At 37.2% G+C, this 25,694-nt stretch overlaps 1 protein-coding gene and 1 long non-coding RNA gene across 9 annotated transcripts in view; one reads left to right on the top strand and one right to left on the bottom strand.

Annotated features, from left to right (window-relative positions):
* LOC126925707 (uncharacterized) overlaps positions 1-25,694 on the top strand; it is a 75,980-nt gene that overhangs the window by 16,405 nt on the left and 33,881 nt on the right. The window lies entirely within an intron of this gene.
* Positions 1-25,694, bottom strand: part of LOC126925696 (aquaporin-like) — a 54,169-nt gene that overhangs the window by 9,458 nt on the left and 19,017 nt on the right. The window contains exons 3-6 of one of the 8 annotated variants that reach the window (XM_050741517.1): positions 24,230-24,417; positions 20,314-20,457; positions 18,248-18,692; positions 16,637-17,184 (exon numbers count right to left, since the gene is read on the bottom strand). The exons of 5 other annotated variants lie outside the window; for them this stretch is intronic. In XM_050741517.1, the coding sequence (XP_050597474.1) occupies positions 18,291-18,692; positions 20,314-20,457; positions 24,230-24,417 (734 nt within the window). In that variant the 3' untranslated portion in view covers positions 16,637-17,184; positions 18,248-18,290. Of the gene's footprint in view, positions 1-12,831; positions 13,117-16,636; positions 18,693-20,313; positions 20,458-24,229; positions 24,418-25,694 lie in introns of those variants that run through there. 2 more of the 8 variants (XM_050741518.1, XM_050741519.1) reach the window with 2 other exon arrangements.

Here is a 25,694-nt window from a genome sequence, read left to right as displayed (position 1 = left end):
CTTTCTTTCCATTTCAAATTATAACTATTACCAACTTACTGCTAATTCTCGATACTTTTATACAGGGCGTTTCAAATCAAAAGATTGTTAAGTACACGCGAACATAACCTTACAGTTAATTACGAATCTCTTCGCATATACATTTCTAGATGATATTACAGCGTCGAATGGATTTTGAAAAAAAGAAAAGAGGCACGCTTTTTTCACCGAAACACGCGGTTACTTGTATTTTCGTCCGCTGGTCCGCGAATCCGCTCTTCTAGTCCGTGAATGCCGGCAAAGTAATCAGAGTGCACGTTCATCGGAAGAGTGCACGGTGATTGATGTGCCTCGTCGGCATCGCTATCGACCCGTCCCGATGAAAATATCTGTACCCGTGGAAATTGGATCCATACAAAATAATGCCCATACACGTGGTTCCACGATCTCGTTATCTGCAATTACCGAAAATTCCTGGCAACGCCAAAGGGAAACAATATCCGCGTTATCGACCGAACTTTAAGTTCACCTGGCGAATTTTCGTGAATTTCCCAAATTTCGCGTCAATTTCTAAACTTTGAAAATTTAATTCTTTCGTGCTACATAGCCGGTTCGAATTTCCGAAATTCGGTTTAATGTTCGTTTCTATGCCAATTTTCGAGTCTCGAAAATTTAACATCGTTACGTCGATCGCCTCGTCTCGGACCGATTTTCAAAAATTCACCGCTCCTTCCATTTTTACGTTGATTCGTAAATTTCGCAAATTTAATCTCTTTCATCACGTTTCGCGTGAATTGGGGCTCGCTTCGATCGAATTTTCGAAGCTTTGCTCCTGCGTGTGATTCTATCCCAATTTTTGATACTTTGCAAATTTAATGATCATTTGCGCTAGTCGACTCGCTTCGGCCGAGTTTCCGCTACTTAACATCGGTAATTCTTCCCACGCGAATTTACAAAATCTTTATGGACATTGTGAAGCAAATTCACGTGTCCGATTAATTCTCTTACAATAATCCAGCTATAATTTGGGTAATTGCGTTTTGTTTATGTGGCAGGTGTAAGATAAACGTTCGAACGTTCATTATTGTTGCTGATTTTCATTTACGAACCAGGGTAATTAGAATAATTGTAACCGTTTCGTAATCATCGTAGTTAATTTGTAGTTACATAAACGCGATAATTTTGAGGAATTTGAAAACGCTGGAATTTTTTCGTCGTAATCGAATTACGTTAGCGGATTATATTGTACGCTTTTCTAAAAATATCTTATCTGAAATGTTTTTATCGTAAACGATAGACGTACGTAAGAAAAACAGAAGAGAATACAAGTTGAATTTCAAAATTCATTCGTTTTAATCTCTCTCTATTAATTTTTTTATCATGCTCATTCTGTATCACAACAGCATTATAAATATTCGTAAATTGATAACTGATATTTTTCACCCTGTGTATATTTATATTCACATAATCTAGAATTTTAGTTCATGTTGTAAGATTGTAATACTATCACAGATAAGTACGGTGAAGATTAGTAATCGCAACTTAATTAGTAACGAGAACAACATTACGATCTATTAGAGGCATAGAAAAACATGTACAGTGTGTCTTTCTTTTTCAAAAGGATACGAATGAGATATTTTAGAAAGGGATAATTAAATTTTAAAACAGACATCGTGCAACGATGCGTTTCGCCGCTTTTACGCCAGTGAACAGGTAATTGCGATTCGCTGGATACATCGTAATTGCGTGTAATTTATGCCAGTCGCATTGTTCAGCTCTCTCACTAGCGACACTAGCGCCACTTCGACATTTTCCCCCCTTCGCCGCCATAAATATTCTTCCTTACCTAACCTAATCTAACCTAACCTCCTCCAGTTTCGAAAATACTGATCCCTATCAATGCGAAAGTTCAGAAAATTTCCATGCGATCTTTCTTCATAAGTTGACACGATTGATAAGGAAAGACACGAACTTTGAAGTCGATTCGACTCGACTCGAGTGCTGCCTTATCTTCGAACACTTTGTCGAGAACCACTTGTGTCTTTTTCTCTTGTAGATCGTACAGATTATCCCATTCTTTCGATAAATAATCATTTATTGCTGTAGATTCACGATATCGGAATTTTTGTCTGCCTGGATCGGCCCAGAATTCTCCTTTTATCATTGTTCTTGTTATTATTACTATTAAAGTTGTTTATTTCTTATTAACGGGGTAAATGCTTCGGTAGAAAGATACAACGCGGGGAAAAATAAATCGCACGCGCAAATATATGCAAAACAAGGAAAATAAAAAGGGAACGATATACACGGAGGTTCGAAAGTCGAGATGAATATGAAAACTAAAGTGTACGTTTTTGGCAGCGTCTTAAGGACGACAAGGATCAAGAAGAAGGACACCATATGGTGTACAGTGTTAGCAAGGTGAGCTAACACGGTTAGAATAGCCATAGGTGGTAGGATGCTGTAATTTGTCGTAGATTCTTCCATAACTTTTACCTCCCTATATATTTTTCCGAATTTTCGATCGACTACGGGTTTCTCGAAATTTTCGTTTCATTGTAGACTCTTCGAAAGTTCTCGATCGACTACAGATATTGCAGGAGTCTCCGCGAAGTTGGAAATTTTTTTTTTAAATTCTCGTCTCATCGCAGATCTCACAATTTGCCAATTAAAACTTCCACCTCCCCGAGCTTCGTAACTTCTTAATAAAAACAGAAGATGAAGGAACGCTGGAAAGTAGAAGAACCATTTCATAAACTCTGCATTGTCTCGTGACGCGGCAAAGATTCTCAATGCCTCGAGAATTGTTGTTTAATAATAACAATGGTCATCAGAACAAACTACAAAGTCTACCGAGATAGCGAGGAAAGTAATTATAGACTCGTCGTCGGAACGTTTCTGCGATTACCATACATTTCCATTCTAATCTTAAAAAAAAAAAAGAAAAAAAAAAAGAAAAAAAGAAGCCGCGCAGAGAAAGGAAATCCGACGACCCAATTCCAATTAAGCAAACAAAGATCTTCCAGCAACATTCCAGTCGATCGTCCATTGAATAAACGTTTTTAGAGAGTGTCCTCGGGCAGTGTAGCCAACCGACAATCGACTAATTCTATGGAATCGGCATCGAGACATTATGCGGCAATTAGTCGGTATAATCTGCCTATTAGGGGGATAAGCGGCGTCAGATATAACGCAGATCGTGTTCGAATTGACTAATGGCTCGTGTCAGCTCGGCCAGTCTGGCCAACCTAAGTCCACCTCCTTTGTTCCGCGTTCCAGCCACGTTTCAGGCCGATTCTCATCGATTTTCGATCACCTCAACATTTTACATATATACAGTGACTTAAGGAAAAGAATGTATTCGGACATATCTTTCTTACGAACATACTATGTACGTTACGTCAAGCATTTTAGAATTTCATTAACATTGTAACGAGAGTCGACTATCATAATTGCATTTGTGAAGTTTCTTGTACAGTTATCTTGATAGAGTTTGAAACGAAGTTGAGAATATGTTACAGAAATTACAAGATATTTAGCGCAAGCATTTACTTTGACAATATCGCGAAAGTATTTGACCGGTTTGAATAACCGAATATGAATAAAACTATTATATCATTTCTAGCACTAAATATATACGTTCACGGTTACCATTACTACTCGCGCTATATTCTAATTTCTATACTGAGTGTTTTCAGAAAACATACAGCTTGTTAATTTACATTCAAATCGATGCTAAATGATTTATCGACATATAGACACTTAGTCACAGTACAAACAAAGTTAGAAACTAACTGGAATATAACGACAGCTTAAATCAAACGTAGCCAAAATAATGAAAAAATCACGATATAATTGGAAATACGCTTGTACAAATTACAATGGCCAACAAAAATGCTTGAACGCTTTTCCCGATGAGTACGTTCGTAGACCGCAGATTTTGCTGCAAATTCATATCTTTATTAACACAAACAAAACAACAAAGCTGTGTTTATCTATTAAATATAATTAAATTTCATTTATAAAATATTATAACAAGTACTGTATTCTCGATATTTTATGTACTTTTCCAGTTTACGCGAATTTTGTGTACTTTCGAATTTTAAAATTTTCCATAAATATGTGAAAATCCACAGCTTTAATATTATCACGCGTATTATGTAAATCATATTGAAATTTCGTTAGAACCGTAATCAGACAGAACAAATCTGAAAAAATATATATAGAAATGGTAAGATATTTAATACAAGTGGTACATGTATTTGTCATAAACTTATCTCGTACAGCATGAAAAAATAAATGGCAAGCAAATGTGGGTTTACGAAATTCAAACGAGACAAGGACGATGCGATGGGCACAACTGTCGGATAACCCTGGCTGATAACGCAATTTCCCTATTTGCTCGGACAGAGAGCCGATAAAAAGCAGTCTGATTCGATTTTGACTGGCATTTCGTGGAAAACTTTCGAGATAAGATGAAATTTAACTGGTTTTTCGCGAGATCGTATGTAAATAAAAATATTGGGCTTTTGTTTGATTTAGTGATAATGAAAAAAAGCTCTTGTCACATTTACGCCATCTAGTAACTTTCTCGTACACGTTCACAAAAACTGAAAGAGAAAAAAAATTCCTTTTAGAATTATAAATCGATCAAATCTTTTAATTATCTTTTAAGTCCAGCAGATTAAAGTTCATATAATTTTAACAGGAGCTTCGCTTTAAATGATCGATCTATTGCCTTTAAAAGATTTAGCCATTCTAAAAGTCAACATTTTTAATTGAATTGATTTGTGACATTCCTCGTACTGCGATAATTATCGAAATAATTTTCTTATTTAATAACATTATGTTATTCATATACACCGACGTATCCTCAAAAACCCTCATAAAATTTAACAAATTTTATACCTCGCTATAACATTTCATTTAATAAAATCCAATAGCTGCATGAAATCCTAACGATCGTGTAACTATGTAGGATTCTAAGTAGTATTATATATGATACGACTTAATTAAGAGAATTAAGAATCCACTGAATTTGCCACTATCAGATTCAAGACAAATTTGATTAGACTTTATCGTCGTACGTTGCGTCTAAATGATAAACGAAGATTCAACCCTCTAAAACCTGACTGATAATTGGCGGAGGAACGAGTAGATACGCAGCAATGCAAATAGGAAAAGTTTTGTTACGAAAGAGAAAAGGTTACGTAAGTCTCGGTAGATGGAGACCAGTGGCGCTAGTATCGTTTTCATCGCCGATCGAAGAACTTGTCTAGGCTTATCCGTGTTTGTACATTATTTTTCAATCCCCCTATAGATATCCATAGCCTTGCAAACTCGTAGGCTATTTTAAATGATCATATCAAACCGCAGCTGTGACATTATGAACGATAAGAACTGTTTTCATAATATTCGATAGGTTGTTTAAAATAAGTGGCAGTCTGTCAGAATCAGGACAAACATTTTTGGCCCTTTATCTCTAATCTACGACACGTTTTTAGCTAAAACGAGAAACGTTTTTGAAACGAACCTAACCTGAACCCTTCGTAGTCAGAGTAATGGACGCGAACTTAAACCTAACCTAAACGATCGTAAATTAGACCTAGCTTAATTCTGTTGCTCCATTTGTTCCTAACCTAATTTTTTGAACTGTAACAAGATATTTGATTGGTATAAAATAAACAAAATATTTTGTTTATTTTAATTGGAAGATATAAAATCAATAAGATTGTTTGGATTGGGATTTGAGAGAAAGACCTAAATCTTAGGATCTAAAATTCAAATTTGGGTCTAACCAATTCCGAGTTATAATCGAAGTAATAAGAATTACATTATTTTATTCATTTATTCGAAATTAACATTCGACCGTATTATCAAGAAACATAAATTTCGAGACCTAAAGCAAAGATTCTATTCTATAGTAAAGAAACATTATACGATTTAAATCTAATCCGTAAACTGTAATTTATAATTAAGCAGATAAGAAGAAACTTATACCGAGAGAAGTCTCTATCGTATAACAATGAAAATACTTGGATGCTTTCTCACGGAACTGGCATAAATTGACTAAGAATTTTTCCTCGAACAATTCCAATCTTCTCTGAATTACGTTACTTATCTTCGTGGAGAATTCGTCGTTGCTATCGGTTTCGAAGAAATTTTAGTCACGATAGGTCTGATGAACTAGACACGAATTGGAACGAGCAACGACTTTGACCCAACTGAAAATCGAAGCAATCTCGATACGAATATAAAACGAAGCTAATTTAAACATATATATATACACACACCTATGCCCAGACTGGCACACGATAACCGGAGGATCAGGTTTTAGGGCAACGCGACGGTTCGTCGCTCGTAAAAAGAAAGTATAACGATCGGTAGAAAATGGTATTCCGTGCAGTAATATCGTTACGCAATCAAAAAGTTTGATCGCACGATGCAATTCTGTTATCGAATCTTTGCTGCTTGCTTGCATTTCAGCTACGTTTATATTCGCAAACAAACACGCGACTTTCGATTGTGCACATTAAGCATTTTTTCTAATCTTCCGCAGTATTTTTGTAAGTTTATCTCTTTCTCCTCGAGTTCCCGGAAAATGAATTATTCTGGAATTTTACTGCAATCAAATACAATCCTAATTCTCCTCCCTTTCTTTTTTCTTCTGGCATCTAATCCGACACCTAATTTTTAATAATTTTCCTACAACAAAATCGTTGTATGACAAGCAGATTATTATTATTTGCATAAATTTGTACGCATATCTGAAACTTTTTTTGGAAATATCCATAGAATGCTGGATTATGTTTGCTTGCATGGATCCTGAAAAAAACCAGCCGAGATATAAATGAATATGGTAAGATGGAATTAATGAAAATAAATGCGAGCAAATAGCGAGGTACTGATTCATTAACAATGTTAATAGCTCGTTCAGCAGTGGGATTTAATTTTTTAAATAAAAGCTGGTGCATAAAAATTTGTCATGCTGAGAATGGGACATAGAGTGTCTACGTTAAAAAACGTAGTTTCTCTTGCACAGTTTTTTTCTTCATATTAAATGTATCATTATTAAAAATTTCACGCTGCATATGTTACAGTTATGTTAACACCTAAATGGGGAAACCATTTATTTACTCGACGTTAATAATCATATAACAAAATTATAATAATTATAAGGCCACCTAAATGGAAAAGTTGTTTGTTCGACATTAATAATCACATAGATATTTATTATACGCATATAAAATATTATTTATGTAAAATATCAACTTGTTAAAAATTGTTATCAGCACTAAAATATTTACCATAATAAATCGAAACGGAATAAATCGTAAGTAGGACGGAATTGTTGCGTAACGTTACATAGCCTTAACATGACTTTATCACATAGTTAAGAAAAAAAAAAAAGGAAAAGAAAAAGAAACAACATAAACTCATATCATCTGCTAAGATGTAATTGCAGATATCTGATGTTGATTTGCAATTTTAATACGCCGTCACGTGTTTTGTCTCGTTCGCAATACTATTAGAAAAATTCCAACGAACAGACATCGTTTCTCTATTCGATCGTTCAATTTTTATACCTAAGCGACGAAGTAATTTTATTCTCCCATGTAAAATGAATATTTTAAATAATCACCAAATACACATAAAATGTAAATGCAAGGATGTCCGTTTCCTGTGAAACTCTGTTTATGTAAATATTATAATTCATCGATCGAAGCGATTTTAAATGGTATTCTCGTAGCTGTATGTATTCCAAGGTCATCCGAAGTAGAAAGAAAAGGCGAACTAATCCAACCAGGTTTCCATATTTTACGTAACCGCTAGCTTCGTTTCTCCATCAGTTTAATCAGCCCCCGACGCACTGCTCGAATTAATTTTATTGTTAGAAAATATTTTATTTATTGGCTTGGCAACTAGGTGATTGCGGATTTTGTCGTTAGATGGTAATGATAAAATCCGCAATCACTTAGTTGCCAAGCCAATAATATTAACATTTCATCCGTTTGGATTTGTACGAGCCGAAATGAAAATTATATTTAAATATAATTACAATATTTAAAGCTAAATTACTACCTTCTTTCTCAAATATAAAAATATATACATTTTGTGTAAATATAAATGTTAATGTTAAAATTAACTACATTGTTGGGCAATATTTTATTTAGTTTTAATATCCCATCTGTTTGGATTTATTCCAAAAAGAAAATTATATTTCTAAACGTTATCTTTAACTATAATTACAATCTTAAGGCTAAATTATTATCTTCTTTCCCAAATTAAAAAAAATATATATTTTGTGTAAATATAAATGTTAGTGTTCAAATTAACTACATTGTTGGACAATATTTTATTTAGTTTTAATATTTCATCTGTTTGGATTTATTTAAAAAAAAAATATTTCTAAATATTATCTTTAAGTATAGTTAGAATCTTTAAATCTAAATTATTATCTTCTTCCCCTAAAATAAAAAAAGATATATTTTATGTAAATATAAATTTTAGTGTTCCAGTTAACTATATTGTTGAGAAATATTTTATTTAGTTTTAATATTCCATTTCTTTGGACTTATACGATCCAAAAAGAAGATTATATTTCTAAATATTATGTTTAAGTATAATTACAACCTTAAGGCTAAGTTATTATCTTCCTTTGCAAATATAAAACTATATTTCGTGCAAAGATTAACTCTCAGCGATCACGGTTAGTCACTAAACTAATAAAAGAAGGGGACGATCAATAAGACAATACATGTGCCAGTGATTATGAAAGTGGCCTAAGTCATATAGTTTTCCTTTCGAGATGTTTACAGTTTTGCGTTCGACGTATCAACTGGATTCTGTCTAACGACGTAGCAGCCACTTCAATCCAATAGTTCAATTACCACTACTTTGCAAAGTTAGTTGCAGATTGTTCTAATGTAAATAGATGCAACGTAACATAAGCGATAAGCTCATGTTTTGCTACATTCTTCATGTAGGCCATCTACTGTCTGTATATTTCATAATCATCCGCATATATCTTCCTATTTATCGTGTTTCTTCGTGTGATCTGCCATTGTTGAGTCGAAGATGTGGTACAACTTCAAAGTCGTACTAAATTATTGTATAAATGTTACATGACTTGCTATACGACTAATAGCAAATGACAAACAGATGTTAGCCGAACATAAATCCATATCGAATGACTTGAAGTCGTGTCATACCATCGAATCATTGTGACAACGTATACAATGTTGCACAGAAGCATCGGTCAGAAGGTGTCGCGGAACTCGATTGCAACAACCGTTTATTATTCCCAAGCAAATCTTCTTGCACGTTTCACATGTTCAATGGATCTCATTATGCTTCTTCGTACCGAGCTATTCGTTTAAAGCAACCACGTTGCAAATATAAAACAGGCATTACGAACGCTGTGCAATATTGTGCGAATGACGACGTGTATCGTAAAACAGAAGGAGAGATGAATTAGCGCGACGTTAATCGAAGAAGCTGAAATCGCGTTTCCACGTTTTCCAAATTGCTACTTACTTTCGCTCGTAAAATCAGAAGCTTATATTGGCTTGGTAATTAAGCGATTGCGGCTTTTGTCGTTAAGTGGCATCGACACAAGCCGCAATCACTTAGTTGCCAAGCCAATAAAATTCACAGTACGTAAACTGCGGTTAAATGTGCGTTACAATGACAGCGAGGAAGATGAATATTTTTGTCTCTAAAGGAAGGTGAAATTTCGAAATGTTCAGTTCGAGTAGAGAAATGATACAGCTTCGAAGCGATGATTTTTCAACGTTATTTTTCCCAATTTCCTCGTTGCATCAGCGAGTATTTAAGTTGATACGAAGGAACAAAAACGGATGCGACAGCCTGTTAATATTGGCTTGGCAACTAAGTGATTGCGGCTTTTGCCATTAGGTGGTATTGACAAAAGCCGCAATCACTTGGTTGCCAAGCCAATATATTTGTGGAATAGAAACGAAACATGGGAGGAAGATCACGTTCGTAGCAAAATGCGATACGACAAATCATACATCGAGAAATACGTAGAAACTGATTTCTTTTTGTATTAAAATTTAATTTTCAATAATTTCTTGCTATCTCGCAGCGTTAATTCTGTTCACACGCGCGTCTGTAAATTACGTGGACGAATTCGCCACGTATCGAAGTTATCGATATTATTAAAGGTACAAAAGGTAGATTCGAAAAGATAGATGAAAAGTATCGAGATGAAAATCGATAGAAATTCTCCGTTGACGACTTTCACAAACTTGCAGTCAGAATGAAGTTTTCCACTTTTCAATCTGAAATCTACACGCTTCTTCCTCTTGTTTGGCTTAGAAGTAAAAGTAAAGTAAGTTGAAATATCGAAACTGCCTTCTTATTGCTGCGAATCTTTGAATTATTGTCGTTAATTACTATCGTGTCTTCGCACAAGTAGAGTAGCCTTCCCGAAATTTTTCTATTTCAATCGTTGCTCTCGTTGTAGCAAACGGACGAGATTTTTAGCGTTTGAAGAAAGTCAACTTTTATCAGTTAACTTTTTATCTGCAAAGTGATATTCCATACGCATTCGTTTGCAAGTTATGATTATCGAAAGTCGCCACGATTTCTTACTAATTTCCCGCTACGTGCTCCTTTCTCTTTGCTATCTGCTCTTCTCCGTAACTTTTCCTTCGTCTTTCTGCCAAATGATTATAATTTTGCTTTCCTCGTTGCCGCCTAACGATCGGACCGCGGATTCTTATGCATCCGTAGAAAATTGAAAAGTGCGAAATTGCGTAGAATATATAAAATATGCAAAGTATAGTGATTTCGGTGATACTTGCCAGTTAAGAACAATTTTCTAACATACACTTGAATCTTTTTAATTACATTCTAAGAAATATAAATTTTCATAGAATACCTCGGTCTATTGCTAATAATACGTTTAGAACGTCTCGATCGTTTCTTACCACGTTCCTGGAAAACACGCTTTATCGAGTTTCAATTCTAAGAAAAGTTTCCTCTAAAATTCATGCTTCGCAAAAATGATGGAAAAAATAGTGAGTGAGAATTACTTATCTTGCAAAGTATATCACGTTATTTATAATAAAAATAGCCTAATGCTGGTTCTCAAAGCGAATCATTTTAATTTTTAGGTTATGATTTTCATTATATATTTTTATTTATTTATCATCCTTTATGTTAGTTTACTCTGATAAGAGAGTAATGAAAATAATTTATCTATCGAAGAACGATCTTGCAAAATAGATCACGTTATTTATAATAAAAATAGCCTAATGCTAGTTCTCAAAGCGAATCATTTTAATTTTTAGGTTATGATTTTCATTATATATTTTTATTTATTTATCATCCTTTATGTTGGTTTAGTCTGGCAAGAGAGTAATGAAAATAATTTATCTATCGAAGAAATTTCTTTTTTATTCCTTCTCTTTCCCTTTTTCCTTTGAAAGAGGTTTATTTCGACGACACGTTTTCTCGCGATTACCCGGTATATGGATATGTGTATGGATTTGCGCGTAACGTGTATTTTGATTAGCCAAGAATCTCGAGACACTTGGTATCGCAAGCTACGAACATTTCGGAAATTAAACTGTACTTGCAATTGGCCTGATTCTCACGATAATAGAACATACACAGGGTGTCTGAAAATTATTGTCGAATAAAATCTCATTGTTTAAGATGTCGTTTCGTCCATTGAATTTCAAATGTACAAATATTTAAAAAATTGAACGTATCAACCGAATAAATGAACGAATTTCAAACTCGAAACGAATCTAAAATTCAATCGGCGAATTGAAATATTCGCAACATCTTTTATGCATCAATATTCAAAAAATCAGCTGTTGAATACCAAATACTTGCAGCATTTAATTTGAAAGAATTATCCACCGAACTGCGGATAATAATCGAATCTAAAGTCTAATCAGCTGACTGAAATGCTAGTTTCTTCTACCACAAGATCATCAAATTTCTTCCAACTATCGTTATATTATTATTTAAGTTGCAATTTCAGGAAAGAGAACATTCGTTGGATCTAAGATTCGAAAATTCCTTTCGTCAATTCTCAGGTGTAAATTTTTGTCAAAAACGAGCAAACTTCCATATCTTCTGCACGAAATTTTCAGTCCACCTGTACTCGGTATTTACAGTGCCACCGCGTATAACTACGAACCGAGTGACGAGGTGCCATCGAAACCAAACAAAGCATACCATTGTACGCACGACCATGCCCCATTTTACTCTACAGGTCCAGTCAATTCCTCTTTTATTTTCCTTTCTCTTTCAAAACCATGAAAACCTATCCTCAGTGAATTTTCGCTAAATCTACTACACAATTCCTCCATCTACTATGCTTTCTCGCTGTACTTATTTTCAATCCACACGAATAATCTTCTACCAAAACAATTATACATTTCGTATCGATTCACGCTTCTCCTATCCTTTCCATTTCTCTCTTAGAATTCGTCCACGTGAAATTAATAAATCGTAGCAACAAAACGTTCACTCGACCTGTGCTCGATCGGTAAATTTATTTATCGATCTACATCGCTAAATTTCTACCAGAACAATTTATCTCCAACGACCTACACAATTCCCGTTTCTTTTTATCTCGTCGAACTTCATCCTCGCGAAATTTATACTAACAGTACCACGTTAAATTTATCCTCGGTCAGCTGCAATCATTTCTTTCATTCTCATTTCTGCGAAACTTTATCCGCTGCAAATTTTCACCAATTTTCCTATCTATAGCGATCTGTACTAACCACAGAGTTCCGCACTACATTTTCCCTCCAACTTGACCAACTTGCTACAAGAATAATTTGTTTGCAAATGCGGCTTACTCACCTGAACGAAGATCGCTAGAGGACATGACGCCAGTTGCTGTCACACACTCACTCTATAATATAGTATAGTATAGTATAGTATAGTATAATATAGTATAATATATAGTATACACTGACACTGTGCGGAGACGGCGAGAGATCGAGCGGCGACGATCTCGATCGATCGGAAAGCAAGAATGAGGCAGCGCACGGTCGCTCGTCCCGATTGTTTGTGAACGGTCACGATCCTGTACGATCGTACGCACTTTTATCGCGCTGGCACGTGGTCGCAGTCTCTCGACCACCGTTGATTCAGCGTGGAACCTCTGCTCCACGTAGCCGCCCCACCAGACTGCAGCTACTGGCGTGCGCGCGAGCGCGAACGCGCGCGCAACAGCCTACGTTTATTTTCGATTACCGAGCAGCCAGTTTTATTTTTAACGCGCGTGCAACAAACTCACCAGTCCGTCTACACGGCCACCCTAAACAACATAGGTGCGCCGACTCGCGGCGCTTTTCTCAAGGAACTTCCAAATGTATGTACTGGGTGCTTCGGAAGTTCAGCTTCAGCCGGAACACGAGACAAATTGGTTTCACGAGGTTTCAGAGGAGACTCGTTTAGAAACGTGGTCATAATTCGGTTCAGACATGGTTAGGATGCTTTTTCAAGCTTGTACAAGTGGAGCTTGCGTTTGAGCACACTGCGGATATCTATAGAAATTTGTCTTTTTTTTTTTTACAAAATTGCTTTTATTAATTTCTGCATCTTTGCGTCCTTATGCTTATTGTGGTTTCTGGTGGTTTCATGTGGTTTTTGGGTAAGTTGTGGTTTTGGACTCAATTAAGTTCAGATATGGTTACAATGCTTTTTCAAGCTTGTACAAGTGAAGCTTGCGTTTGAGCACACTGCGGATATCTATAGAAATTTGTCTTTTTTTTTTACAAAATTGCTTTTATTAATTTCTGCATCTTTGCGTCCTTATGCTTATTATGGTTTTTGGATAAGAGAGGAGATTCTTTGAGGGAACGTGGGTTTAATTAAGTTCAGATATGGTTACAATGCTTTTTCAAGCTTGTAGAAGTGAAGCATGCCTTTGAACAGACTGAGGATATCTATGGAAATTTATGTTTCTTTCTTTTTTACAAAATTACTTTCATTAATTTCTGCATCTTTGCGTCCTTATGCTTATTATGGTTTTTGGATAAGAGAGGAGATTCTTTGAGGGAACGTGGGTTTAATTAAGTTCAGATATGGTTACAATGCTTTTTCAAGCTTGTAGAAGTGAAGCATGCCTTTGAACAGACTGAGGATATCTATGGAAATTTATGTTTCTTTCTTTTTTACAAAATTACTTTCATTAATTTCTGCATCTTTGCGTTCTTATGCTTCTTGTGGTTTTTGGATAAGAGAGGAGACTCTTTGAGGGAACGTGGGCTTAATTAAGTTCAGATCTGGTCAGAATGCTTTTTCAAGCTTTCGTTTGAACAGACTGCAGATATCTATACAAGTTTATATCTTTACAAAATTACAAAAATGTTCATTAATTTATAGTTTATACCTTGAATATTTTGTACATCATGTTCAGTGTTATTATTCTTTTTTCTCTTAGTTTTGATGCTCCTGATTTTGAATAAGAGTCGCTATACGTGCGCACACTCCGGAGAAATCTAATGAAAACGTGAGACGTGCTTGAAAAGTCGAGCATCAGAGAGAAGATCGGGGAAATTGGGTTAGAAAGTTTAAAGCGCGTTCTCGTGAGAAAAAATGATGAGAATGTTTGTTCACTGTGTTCAACCAGAGATTGCTTACAGGTGTAGCATGGATATCTGTAGAAATGTATATCTTTATCATATTACTTTCATTCGTTCCTTCTACCTGATAAATATTGCCCTTTGTATTATACACATTTCATATATCTTTGCAAAGCACGTGCATTCTCTACATTTTTGCATCTTTCAAAAATTGATACAAAATTAAACAACGGCGCCTTCAACGAAATTCGTTAAATTCTTTAAAAAAATCGAACTTCCAAAGAAAGGTCGGGGAGATTTGGTTAAAAAATGTAAAACTCGTTCTTTGGGGAGAAACGTAGATTCGGTTAGAAACAGAGCAGCGAAGTGAAGAAATAGAGTTGCTTGTAAATAAATATATCGTGGATATTTATAGCGAAATAATATTTTTATAAAATTGCTTTCACTCGTTTCTTTCGCTTGATCCATCGCCCGTGCTCCGGATATTTTTTACATCTTTGCATATCGCGTGCACTCTGTGCACTTCTGCGTCTTCAAATTTCTTATAAATTCAAACGACGTGCACCGACTCTGGGGAAATTCAAAGAAAATATACGCGGTGCTTCGAAAGTTGAGCTTCGATGCAGAAGATCAGGGAAATTGGCTTCGAGAGATTCGAAATGTGTTCTTTGTTTTCACAGGACGGATGCTTTTCAATCGATGCTATCGACGCACGCGTTACATCGTTCTAATTAGCTGCAATTTAGGTGCTGCAATTTCTACCACAGCTACTCGTGCGATTGTTCAGCTTTCGAGTCGACCCGTTTCAACGAAACCACTCGTTGTACGACGAATATTATCGAGTATGGGAAATATCTCAAAGCAGAGACATCGTTGATAAAATAAAATATGCAATTTGTAGAAACGATTAGTCATACGTTTCTTTCAACGCGCGATTAAGAAGCCTGAAAATTCTTCGACTTATGATAATTCGTCATTCAGACGAATGCTGCTATTGTGTACGATCTATCTATATCTATAAATAAATATATATATATAGATATATAATATATAATATGTAACATATAATAAATATAATATATGTAAATATATAAATATCTATCGGGAATGAAAAATCGTAGAACAATTAACGATAGTGAAATACGCTAGAAGCTACAAACATATCGAGTTAGCGTTAAAAATCCGTGTCCGATTGCAACAGATGTGATTAAATTATTTATCCTGGAGCCTCATCCGCTGTTGGGCGTGAAAGCTTCGTGGCGGATCGAAACGCCGATATTCCATTGTTATTCCAACGACAGAACAGTTTTGACAGTTTGTATTATTGTATAAAAAACGATTTTGAAAATGAGCCACGAAACGACTCGTTCGCCGGTGACTTCTGTAAAAACCATACGGAACATTTACCGAGGCTGTTCGTGCGGTAAAAAGGAAACAATGAAAAAATTCAGACGTGGCGATTTCCGACTTCACGACGAGCCACAAACTCGTCGATCTTCTGTCATAGACGACGCTTAATTTGCTGTATATGTCGTGTTCAATATTTCTCGAATTTCAAGCAAAAAACTTTCGCAGATAAACTCTGTTATCGCGCCAAGAGCTGTTGCACGGTGTTGGTAAACGTGCCGAGAGTTTTTTTTTGCGCCAGCTGCCAGCGTTTACACGTTTTCGGAACTCGCAGAGAGCGACGCAACGCAAATGAATCGGTTTTAATCGCTCATTTTCGAAATCTTTTTTTCACCATGCGAAAGCTGTCGAAACAGGCAGCAGCCTGCCGTTGAAATTAAAATCGCTCTTTTTGTCAGCTATCAAGTTTTTATTATTTGTTTATCAACGATTGCCGGGCGATTAAATAATTGTACGAAAGAATCGTATGGCTGGAGAATTATTTTATTTACAGTCTTGAGATTGAACGGTCGACAGAGATCGTGTTTCTTTTGCGAAACTACTCGTGATCTCGTAAATTTATGAATTTAATAAAATATAGAATAATAAAGTAATTTCCTTTTTTCTGAGAATGAAAAATCAAAATAAGGATGGAAGAAGGTAGGAGCGGCGAAAAGACACGATAAAAGTTTCTTAAAACGTATCAAATTTATTTCTGCCTCTGTGTGCACACACCTCGATCGCTTTTGGCAAATTCAGAATTTCGTAATTTTAAAAACGCAATAGATCGAAGAATTCGATTCTTCCGTGACCTATTCATTCGATAAACGAGGCATTGAAAATAATCTGCGATCCTTTCCCGCGTTTTATTCACAGACAAAGAATTCTACGAACAATTTTTATTCTACGACGCTTCCCTCTCTTCTCTCCCTCTCGGAAACTTTCCATCGAAATTACGCGAAACTTTGCGCCACGGTTCGAAAATTACGTACTTCGTAGAAAAATATACGTAAGAGGAGATGATATCGACCTAAGAAGAGGACGAATCGTTTGGGAAAATCGGTCTGCGCAACCGAGAAGTCCTTCTCGCCTGACGTTCCGCGAAGTTTCCGCCTCCTCTCGATTCTCGATCCTTTACTCGGCCCTGCGATCGTCCCCCACTTTCGGCTTCCGCGACACGATTAGGATTTCTCGCTCGAATTGTGAACTACGGACCATCTGAATACGATTCTGCTCGCTGAAACCAATAAGACAGTGGATTAACGTGGCTCGATCTATTTTCTCACCGCCTCTTCCCCTCAGTCGTATCGATCAATTGCGGAAGGTGAGATCGAGCGAACAGAGCGGAAACCGACGAAGACGAAAGAAATTTTCCAGGAATTCTCGATTCTATCTGTACGAAAGGGGACGACAAGAACTGTGAATCGTCGAATGAGACGGCTGTGTGCGCGTTCGATGCTTGAGGACCTGGTGCGCGTGCGCTTGACTATGTCGTGCTTAAACGGATCTCGATATAAACCGTTATTTACTTTGTACTTTTATGTAGAAACGTACATAATAAAGGAAAAGTTTATTCCGAAAACGACACAAATTTTGCAGAATGAAAAGCGAGGACCATTTTCCCGTTCGAAGAACTGAAAGAGAAAGATGCGTTAAAAATTGAATTCGGAGAGCACATCCGCGTATGCAGTAGGATGGCCAGCATTTTCAACAAATTTTCTATTAATAAAGTAACTCCTAAGAATTACACGCTTTATTATTATTCATAAACGTACAGCATATGTTTAATTTTAACCACGAGATGGTCAAGCGCAGGCGTAGCCGAACGAAATTCAAAGTTGATTTTCTCGAAAACGAAGCCTCGAATGAAAAAAATGTATTCCACATTTTCGACTTATTTTTTTATGTATAATCACCCTCTCCACGGTTGTACCATCAATACGGGGACATCGTGTATGAAATGAGCGCGACGGCCAATACGCTATATATGTTCCCATACAATTATGTTCTCAAATAAAGAAATTATGAAATTATTCCTATAATTAATTCAGACGATTAAGAAATTATCGCCAGAGATCGCTTCAGTTAACGCGTTAGTAGATTCTTCCGCGTGACAATATCGAGTCTTGGAATGAAGAAAACCGCACAAGTTACAAGTCGCCTTATTATTATCCCGCGTTTGTCCTGCGGGAAATAAAACGTAGCAGGAGGCTAATCAGCGATAAGTTGGAACAAATGGACGCTCTACTATCGCTATTCGCTATTCCTAATAATCCTGATCGTGCAACTGCAAAACCTACCATCGCCATTCATCATCCTGTAGTACTGTTCCGACGTTGCCCGCTATTCAGACTCGGTAGTCTTGCAAAGAAACAGACATCGATACAGCAGCGACGACACGATAGCGCCACCGATTGGACCAATCCAGAAGACCCAATGATTAGTCCAGTAGCCATTCCAGATGGCTGGACCTAGCGTCCTTGCTGGATTCAAACTGCAGCCAGTGTATGGGATGAAAATGAGACAGAGGACGGTGATGCAGAAGCCAAGCCTTATTGGTGCCGAGTCTGTGTTGGCGGCGTTTCGACAGTCCCATAGACCGCAAGCGAAGAAGACGAGAAGCCCAGTGGCCAAGACCTCCGCCATGGCACCCTGGAGAGTGGTCAGATCTGTGTGAATGTCCGTCATGCAGAAGGAGTCTTCTGCCCCCTGCGCGGTGTACATTAGCTGCACCGGTGTTATCACCTGCAGAAATCGAAGAATTCTGTATCGAAGAAGCTGGACGAGCTTCGATTGGGTTTCGACTTAACGCTAAAACTACCGACGTGTTGATCGAGGTGCCGCATCAAATTTTTGTCACATCCAATGGCGGATTTAATCCTGAGGCTAATGATCACTTTGGGTCACCTTCGACCCAACCTTTCACCTTTCTAAAGCAAATTTATAAGATGCCAAATGGTTTTTGTTAAACCAATAGGAAATTAGTCAGGACGCGATATTCGCTTGGACCAGGTGAATATTAACTATGCAGAACTGCTTGAAAAATTCAAGCGGAGGATTTGATGGATTGATAGTAAACGCAACAATCTTCCTGGACACTTTCGAATGGACCCATCGAGTTGTCGATGGGGGCATCTCGAATATTCCAACAGCTATACGCGTTGACTCGACGAATGTTGTTTCAGCCGAGCCAAAATTCTTATCCCAGTCTTTGTAAACTGACAGACGTATTTTATCTGATTCTGACAATCATTCATCGACAATCGTTCATTGATCTTTTTCACGAACAATTTTGGACCGCCATAGCGTCATTAGCGTCAAGGTAAATCGGCTCCTGACTAGATCTGTGTTGTACCACCATATTATCATACATTGTTATAATTATCGTACGATCTTATTTATTACATATACAGGGTGAGACTAAAATAGGCCACCTAAATATCTCGGCTGTTATTGGTGACAGAACAGATGTGTCAAACCAAACATTGCACGATGTCGTGAAGCACATAATTTAATGTAAATAGTTCTTTGATAAATGGACGCGAGGAGGTCATACGAAGATCACTTTCGTTTTTTCAAATGAAACGACGTGCTTCTTTACGTACCATCTAGCGTGGCGTTTTAAGACGCGTACAATGATCTACACGTTCAAGAACATTCAAGGTCAATGAAAGTCAATTGCAAGAGAAAATGATATACTTCGTGTGAACGATCCAACACATTGTTTTATGTAATGGCGATTTATTAACGTACCAGTGCACTGCTGATGCTACGCAAAGAAACGTGTCATCTGGTCTGAAAAATCAAACTTGACCTTCGTACGAACTCCGACTATCAAACAACCATTTACACGAGATCACATGGCGATAGCATGCAGATCTGCTTCGCACATTTCTCTTCTATCTGTTTTACCTGTTTATTTATTTACTGCATTATACGTACACTATATATACATTTATTTGTATCGTAAAGAATATTAAGTATAAATTCGTACAGTCATTGATCGCGTGTACAACCACGCAGACTAGTCAAGAGCCATTCGACAGAAAAAGATCAGCAATTGGTGAACATTTGGAGTTCTACGCACTGAAAAATTGCCGGTAAGACGCGCATGTACTTTGAACCTTGGTTTCTATGAATTTGACAAAACAGCAACAACACCAACGCAAAGATATTTTTGTCCTTTGTATCTCGTGTCCTGTTAATTAACGCAAGTTCCATCCCGCGCAATTTTTCATCGTAGCGAACATCTGGAACTATCGGCTTGGCAACTAAGTGATTGCGGATTTTGTCATTAGATGGTAATAGTAAATGCCGCAATCGTTTAGTACGGTAGTTGTAGCGCTAGTATCGAGCGATGATTTACCCTAATCAGACCGAAGCCTATCAGTCCACCGACACACTGGGAACAAATGTAGAGGAAGGTCATGGGCAGAGAGACTCTCCCTAGGATCAGAGCTGCCACTGTTATGGAGGGATTTATGTGCGCTCCACTGATGTGTCCGATACACTGGAAAGTAAAATAACACAGTGAGACAAGAAACATCAGGGAATATAAATATTCCTGCAGTTAAATATTGCAATAATTAAGTAATCGCTAAATGCACAGCAGTGGGCAGAAGAAAGTTTTAAATTTATACTCGTGTATAATAATTACGTTGCGTTGTAACTTTGCTGTACCGATAACGCTCTTTATTAGATTTCTACCACGCTGATAACAGTCATCCGCGTTACGTCTACCGGTAATGTAATTGTTCCTGGCAATTGTAACACCTTCCTCTGCAATTATCGCGCGTTCTTGTACTACTTTCTTCTTTCCTCCGCTGTAAGCGAACATCTTGGTATCTATTGGCTGGCAACTAAGTGACTGCGGATTTTGTCATTACCATCTAATGGCAAAATCCGCAGTCACTTAGTTGCCAAGCCAATTAGTAATAATTTGGATAATCAAAGGGAGTTTGCTATTTCTCTGACATAGGATAAACGACATATTGCGAGTATAATTAGAAAAGCGAAATTTCCGCATGTCGGCCTCGTGATTATGACGACGACAGAGCAAGAAACCAACGATACGAGAACAGAGGAATTGTCGTTGCTGAACGACAGAAAATAACGAATTCACGTATCGACTTTCTTGCTTGCAATTTGAATTGCCGCGAGAAGTAAAACAGCCGAAACTGTAAATTTCGAAGAAATTGGCAAACTAGACATTACGATAAATCAGTGAGCCACTCTCGGTAAATTTTTATCATCGGTTGCTTGTTCCGTGGATTGGTGGAAGCCACGAACGGAATCGAACACCGATGGAAAATGTATGAAATGGAACAGAGAGATGGCAGAAGCGTAAAAAGGAAAGTTGGAATAGAAAAGTGACAAGTCGGATAGAGATTCAAGAATTTACAAGCGTCAGTGTGATTGAAATCGAAGCTATTGCGAGTTCCCGGAAGTCTAAAGATAGAGTTTCAATCTAGTCGTTGACCCTCTGATTCCCTGTTTGGATTGGCTTGATTAGCAATTGTAAGCAGTGGATGAGTTTTAGAAGTGCCAAAAGCAAGAGGTTCAATCAAATCAACCTATCTGAACTTAATTAGCATCTGGTTTCTCGAGCAACGGAACTAGAATTAATTAGACTAACCCCGAATTAATTATAAGCCAGCCTGTGTATATCTGACGCATTGGCGAATTGTTAAATTACGGAATAATTTATTAGCTAGAGCAACTGACAACATTATCATCAAGGATACAAATAACGTAGCACAGTCGATATTATTTTAACTGATCGACGAATGCAAATTTTTCTTCGGCTCGACGATTCAAAGTACTTTAGCTTTCACGTGGCAAGATAAATTTAAAAATGTGAAAATAGGTTTCCTACTATATATAATACGTTTAACTAGTACCCGGACAAGTATTTGGTCGACTTCTAGTAACAGTATATCAATTAAATATATATATATTAATTAGTTAACACTTTGACTGGCACACCGAAATCACATGTTTCGCTCAGGACGTCACGGGAGTATTTTTATTATTCAAAGCATATAATGGTAAAATAATAATAAGTTGGTGATGTAAGACAACGTCCTTCCCCAATGGACCGTTTATCTTATTGGTAGTCACGGGGACCATTGTGGCGCCTTGCTAACAGTCGATAGCGACATATTAGAACAAGGCTTCGTTTATTTCAACAAACCATTCGCATTCGTTATTTCGTCGTAGGCAAACCGTGCAGAATATATCGTTGAAACGTGTGGAAGATATTAGTAAACAGTATTAGGATTATTTTTATGATATCGACGAAACATTCGACTGAAATGATAGAGATAAAAAGAATTATGTTTCTGATAAACCAATGGTAGTGGTAGATCACAACAGAGGAAAATGTGTTGTAGATTTATCAGGTCAAATGATAACATATTCTACAACACATAGAAGAACCCTCAAGTGGTATACAAAATTTGCTTCAGAGTTACTGTTAAATACATCAATTTCAAACGCGATGATACTCTATAAACAAGCAACAAAAACAAAAATCAAGGTATCAGATTTTAGAATGGCACTCGCAATGCACCTTACACAGTGCCATTCACCAGAGCCGTGAAATATACTTATTCGACGAAGATCGCGACACGAAATGCAGAGGAAAGAAGGGCAAGCGTAGCTGGCACGAAAATTCTGCGGAGAGTGCTATAAAAAAATGTTAAACAGTTAGGATGAAAAATTGCTAAGAATCGGACCAAAAAGGTGACCACCTATCGTCCACATTGTATCGATGAGCCACGTTTATGTTCAAAGTGTTTTAACACAGTGTACCGTTAGATGCAACATTTCTTCTCATTTTTCTTATCGATGTCCTAATAAAAATGTTTAATCGTTCAATGGGGCACTTTTTATCTCAAAGTATCTTCTATTTATCGGTTATATTCTAAATGCCCTAACTGTGAATTTTCATTCAATTTTTACAATTGTAAGATGTTGAAGCGCTCCGGTTACCAATGACCCACGTGGCAGTCAAAGTGTTAACTGCGTTCGACGTGTATGCGAGAGATTTCTAAAAGTAAATTCCCCAGTTAACTGGTTGATGATGAACTAGGAATCATCTGTGGTGATTATAAAAATCGTTGCAATATTATCGACCTTCGTATCTCGTAACAAATAGACAAATGTTCAGGTACTTTTGAGCGATGACTTACATATAAGTTGTCAGCTACACGAAAGAAAAAGTAGAGAAGATTGATGAAATTATACAAGCATTGATCGATGAATTAAACACTACGTTGATAACTAAATTTTCCAAATGCCAGAATGTGGAATTAACCGTTTCCATCTGTGAATCGACTTGTATACACATACTGATAGAGAAATTAAGGAAATTACTGTGTATTCCTTATCTTCCAAGATACATTCGAATTGAGATTAAAAATAGTTTACAGAGGTAACAGTGTATACGTGAAATGGCAATATATTTTTTCCTCGATTATACTCGTGTAAGAGATTAAATATTAAATCAGGTGAAGAAAATCAAACTTCGTGACAGTGTTAAGAAACCTGTACTCTGTTCCAGTCGCATAATTACAAATTCGATAGAAGTTACATAAGAAATAACGTAGTAAGATGTTGGTTAAACCTTGGATTTGTTTACTGCGTGGCATCGATTCGATTAATCGGACGCAACATGCATGGACTGCCTTTTGTTTCTGAAACATTGGCTCTGCAATTCACGTCGAACGTAATCATGCGTCGCGTTCAAGTCAACAGCACGACTTCACCACTTAAGTATACGACGTTCTGTCCCAACAAAGAAACGTGTCGATTAATGTAGGAGCTTTCGCGTTATTATCGCGTGGAAATGACCGCTCTGCTCGCATTATCTCGTTTGCACGCAGACAGCATACGAGTTTGTAAAATAGTCACGAATCTGTCCGTAGTTGGTTTTATTCGTAGGAGCGGGCCATCAGCGTTACGCGAGAAACAGCCCCATAGCGTGGAGTTATCACCGAGCCAAGTTTCACTCTCCTAAACTCTTCTTTTCAGCCATTTGACGTTAAAACTTACTGCGCGTTCGCGCATGGGCTGTTATCTGTTGATGATACTTTCCATTCCCAGCAAATGTATCCGAGGAGATAAGAAATGCACAGTAATTTTCCAGCGATCGTTACGACGTTACATGCGTTAACTTTTGTCGTCTGTGATGAAACGAGCCCTGGTTTTGCATTTGACCTAACGACAACCCAAGATGTGGCACGAAAACTCTGACTCACAGCCACTTTCCAAATGCTCACCTGTATAGCTATCATGGCACCTAGTCCAAAGGCCAGAGAGATCTGCATCACGTTCGGATGAACACCCAAGCTTCCGACACACCCTGTACATCCAACGAAGACCAGAATGGCGGTGCCGATCGCCTCGCTAACGGCAATGCACAGCGTCTTCCAGCCGGATGCATCCTCTCTCATTAAATTGCTCAGCCCTGTAACGAGACAAGAGGGAGAGAACTATGATTGTCTGTGAGAGATCGAGGGACCGGATCGACGCGACGGAGACGTGATTCACGATCGATCGGTGTGTCTTTTGTCATACGGTCTTACGCTAGCTGAACCTGCGAGGCAATTTTTGTAAGGAAAGTGGACGCACAGTCATTGCCAGAGACGCGGTCGTCGGATGACGCGGCGGAACTCCAGGCCATGTTCTGTCGATGGAAAAACAGCCGATCACAGGCCCGAAGGTGGCCGCCAATTGGAAGGAGAATGACGATACATCGATATCGAAATTACTGCGATTCTATCAACCCTTTAGCTGCGAATTCATTTTTGATTCTGTCAGTGCAGCCCAATTGCTTAATGCTCGATAACACGGTCATCTTATGGTTATGCTAGCTTCTCGGTTTGGCCATGGACTACGTGGAAATTTTTAGGTATTTGTAGTAAATGGAATCTATTGAAATAGGTAATTTTCCTTGGTTGGGTCTTTGATAAGGCTGTGGGTCACTCTGTTTAGATATTAACAAGAAGCAGAACATTATTAACGTATCAACATTGGATTCTAGGAATGACGTTATGTCCATAGGACTCCATAGAAATTTGTAGGTATTTGTAGTAAATGGAATTTATTGAAATAGGTAATTTTCCTTGGTTGGGTCTTTGATAAGGCTGTGGGTCACTCTGTTTAGATATTAACAAGAAGCAGAACATTATTAACGTATCAACATTGGATTCTAGGAATGACGTTATGTCCATAGGACTCCATAGAAATTTGTAGGTATTTGTAGTAAATGGAATTTATTGAAATAGGTAATTTTCCTTGGTTGGGTCTTTGACAAGGCTGTGGGTCACTCTGTTTAGATGTTAACAAGAAGCAGAACATTATTAACGTATCAACATTGGATTCTAGGAATGACATTATGTCCATAGGACTCCATAGAAATTTGTAGGTATTTGTAGGTAATTGGAAACATAAAACGGGTAGTTCTCTTTGATGAAACGAATAAAATGATCAGATCCAATCAATGAATATATCAATTACAATAATAAACGCAGTGGTGTCCAAGTGTGTTCCATAGCCACTGTATAGACGTTTTCAGCTCTGTTTCAATCTTTGCCAACGTAATCACGACTACGTCGTGACTCATTGCAGCGTAAATGAAATTTCAAAATATTTAATATAACGCGGGCAGCTTCCATGCTAAGAGTTGGAACGCTTTCAGCCGTTGTAAATTTAAAATTCCTCATAACAAGGTCTGTCTAATGG

The sequence above is a fragment of the Bombus affinis genome, chromosome 16 (genome assembly GCF_024516045.1).
Source record: "Bombus affinis isolate iyBomAffi1 chromosome 16, iyBomAffi1.2, whole genome shotgun sequence".
Lineage (NCBI taxonomy): Eukaryota > Metazoa > Arthropoda > Insecta > Hymenoptera > Apidae > Bombus > Bombus affinis.
Note: the sequence above shows the minus strand (reverse complement) of the source record. Positions and strands in the feature narration are given on the sequence as shown.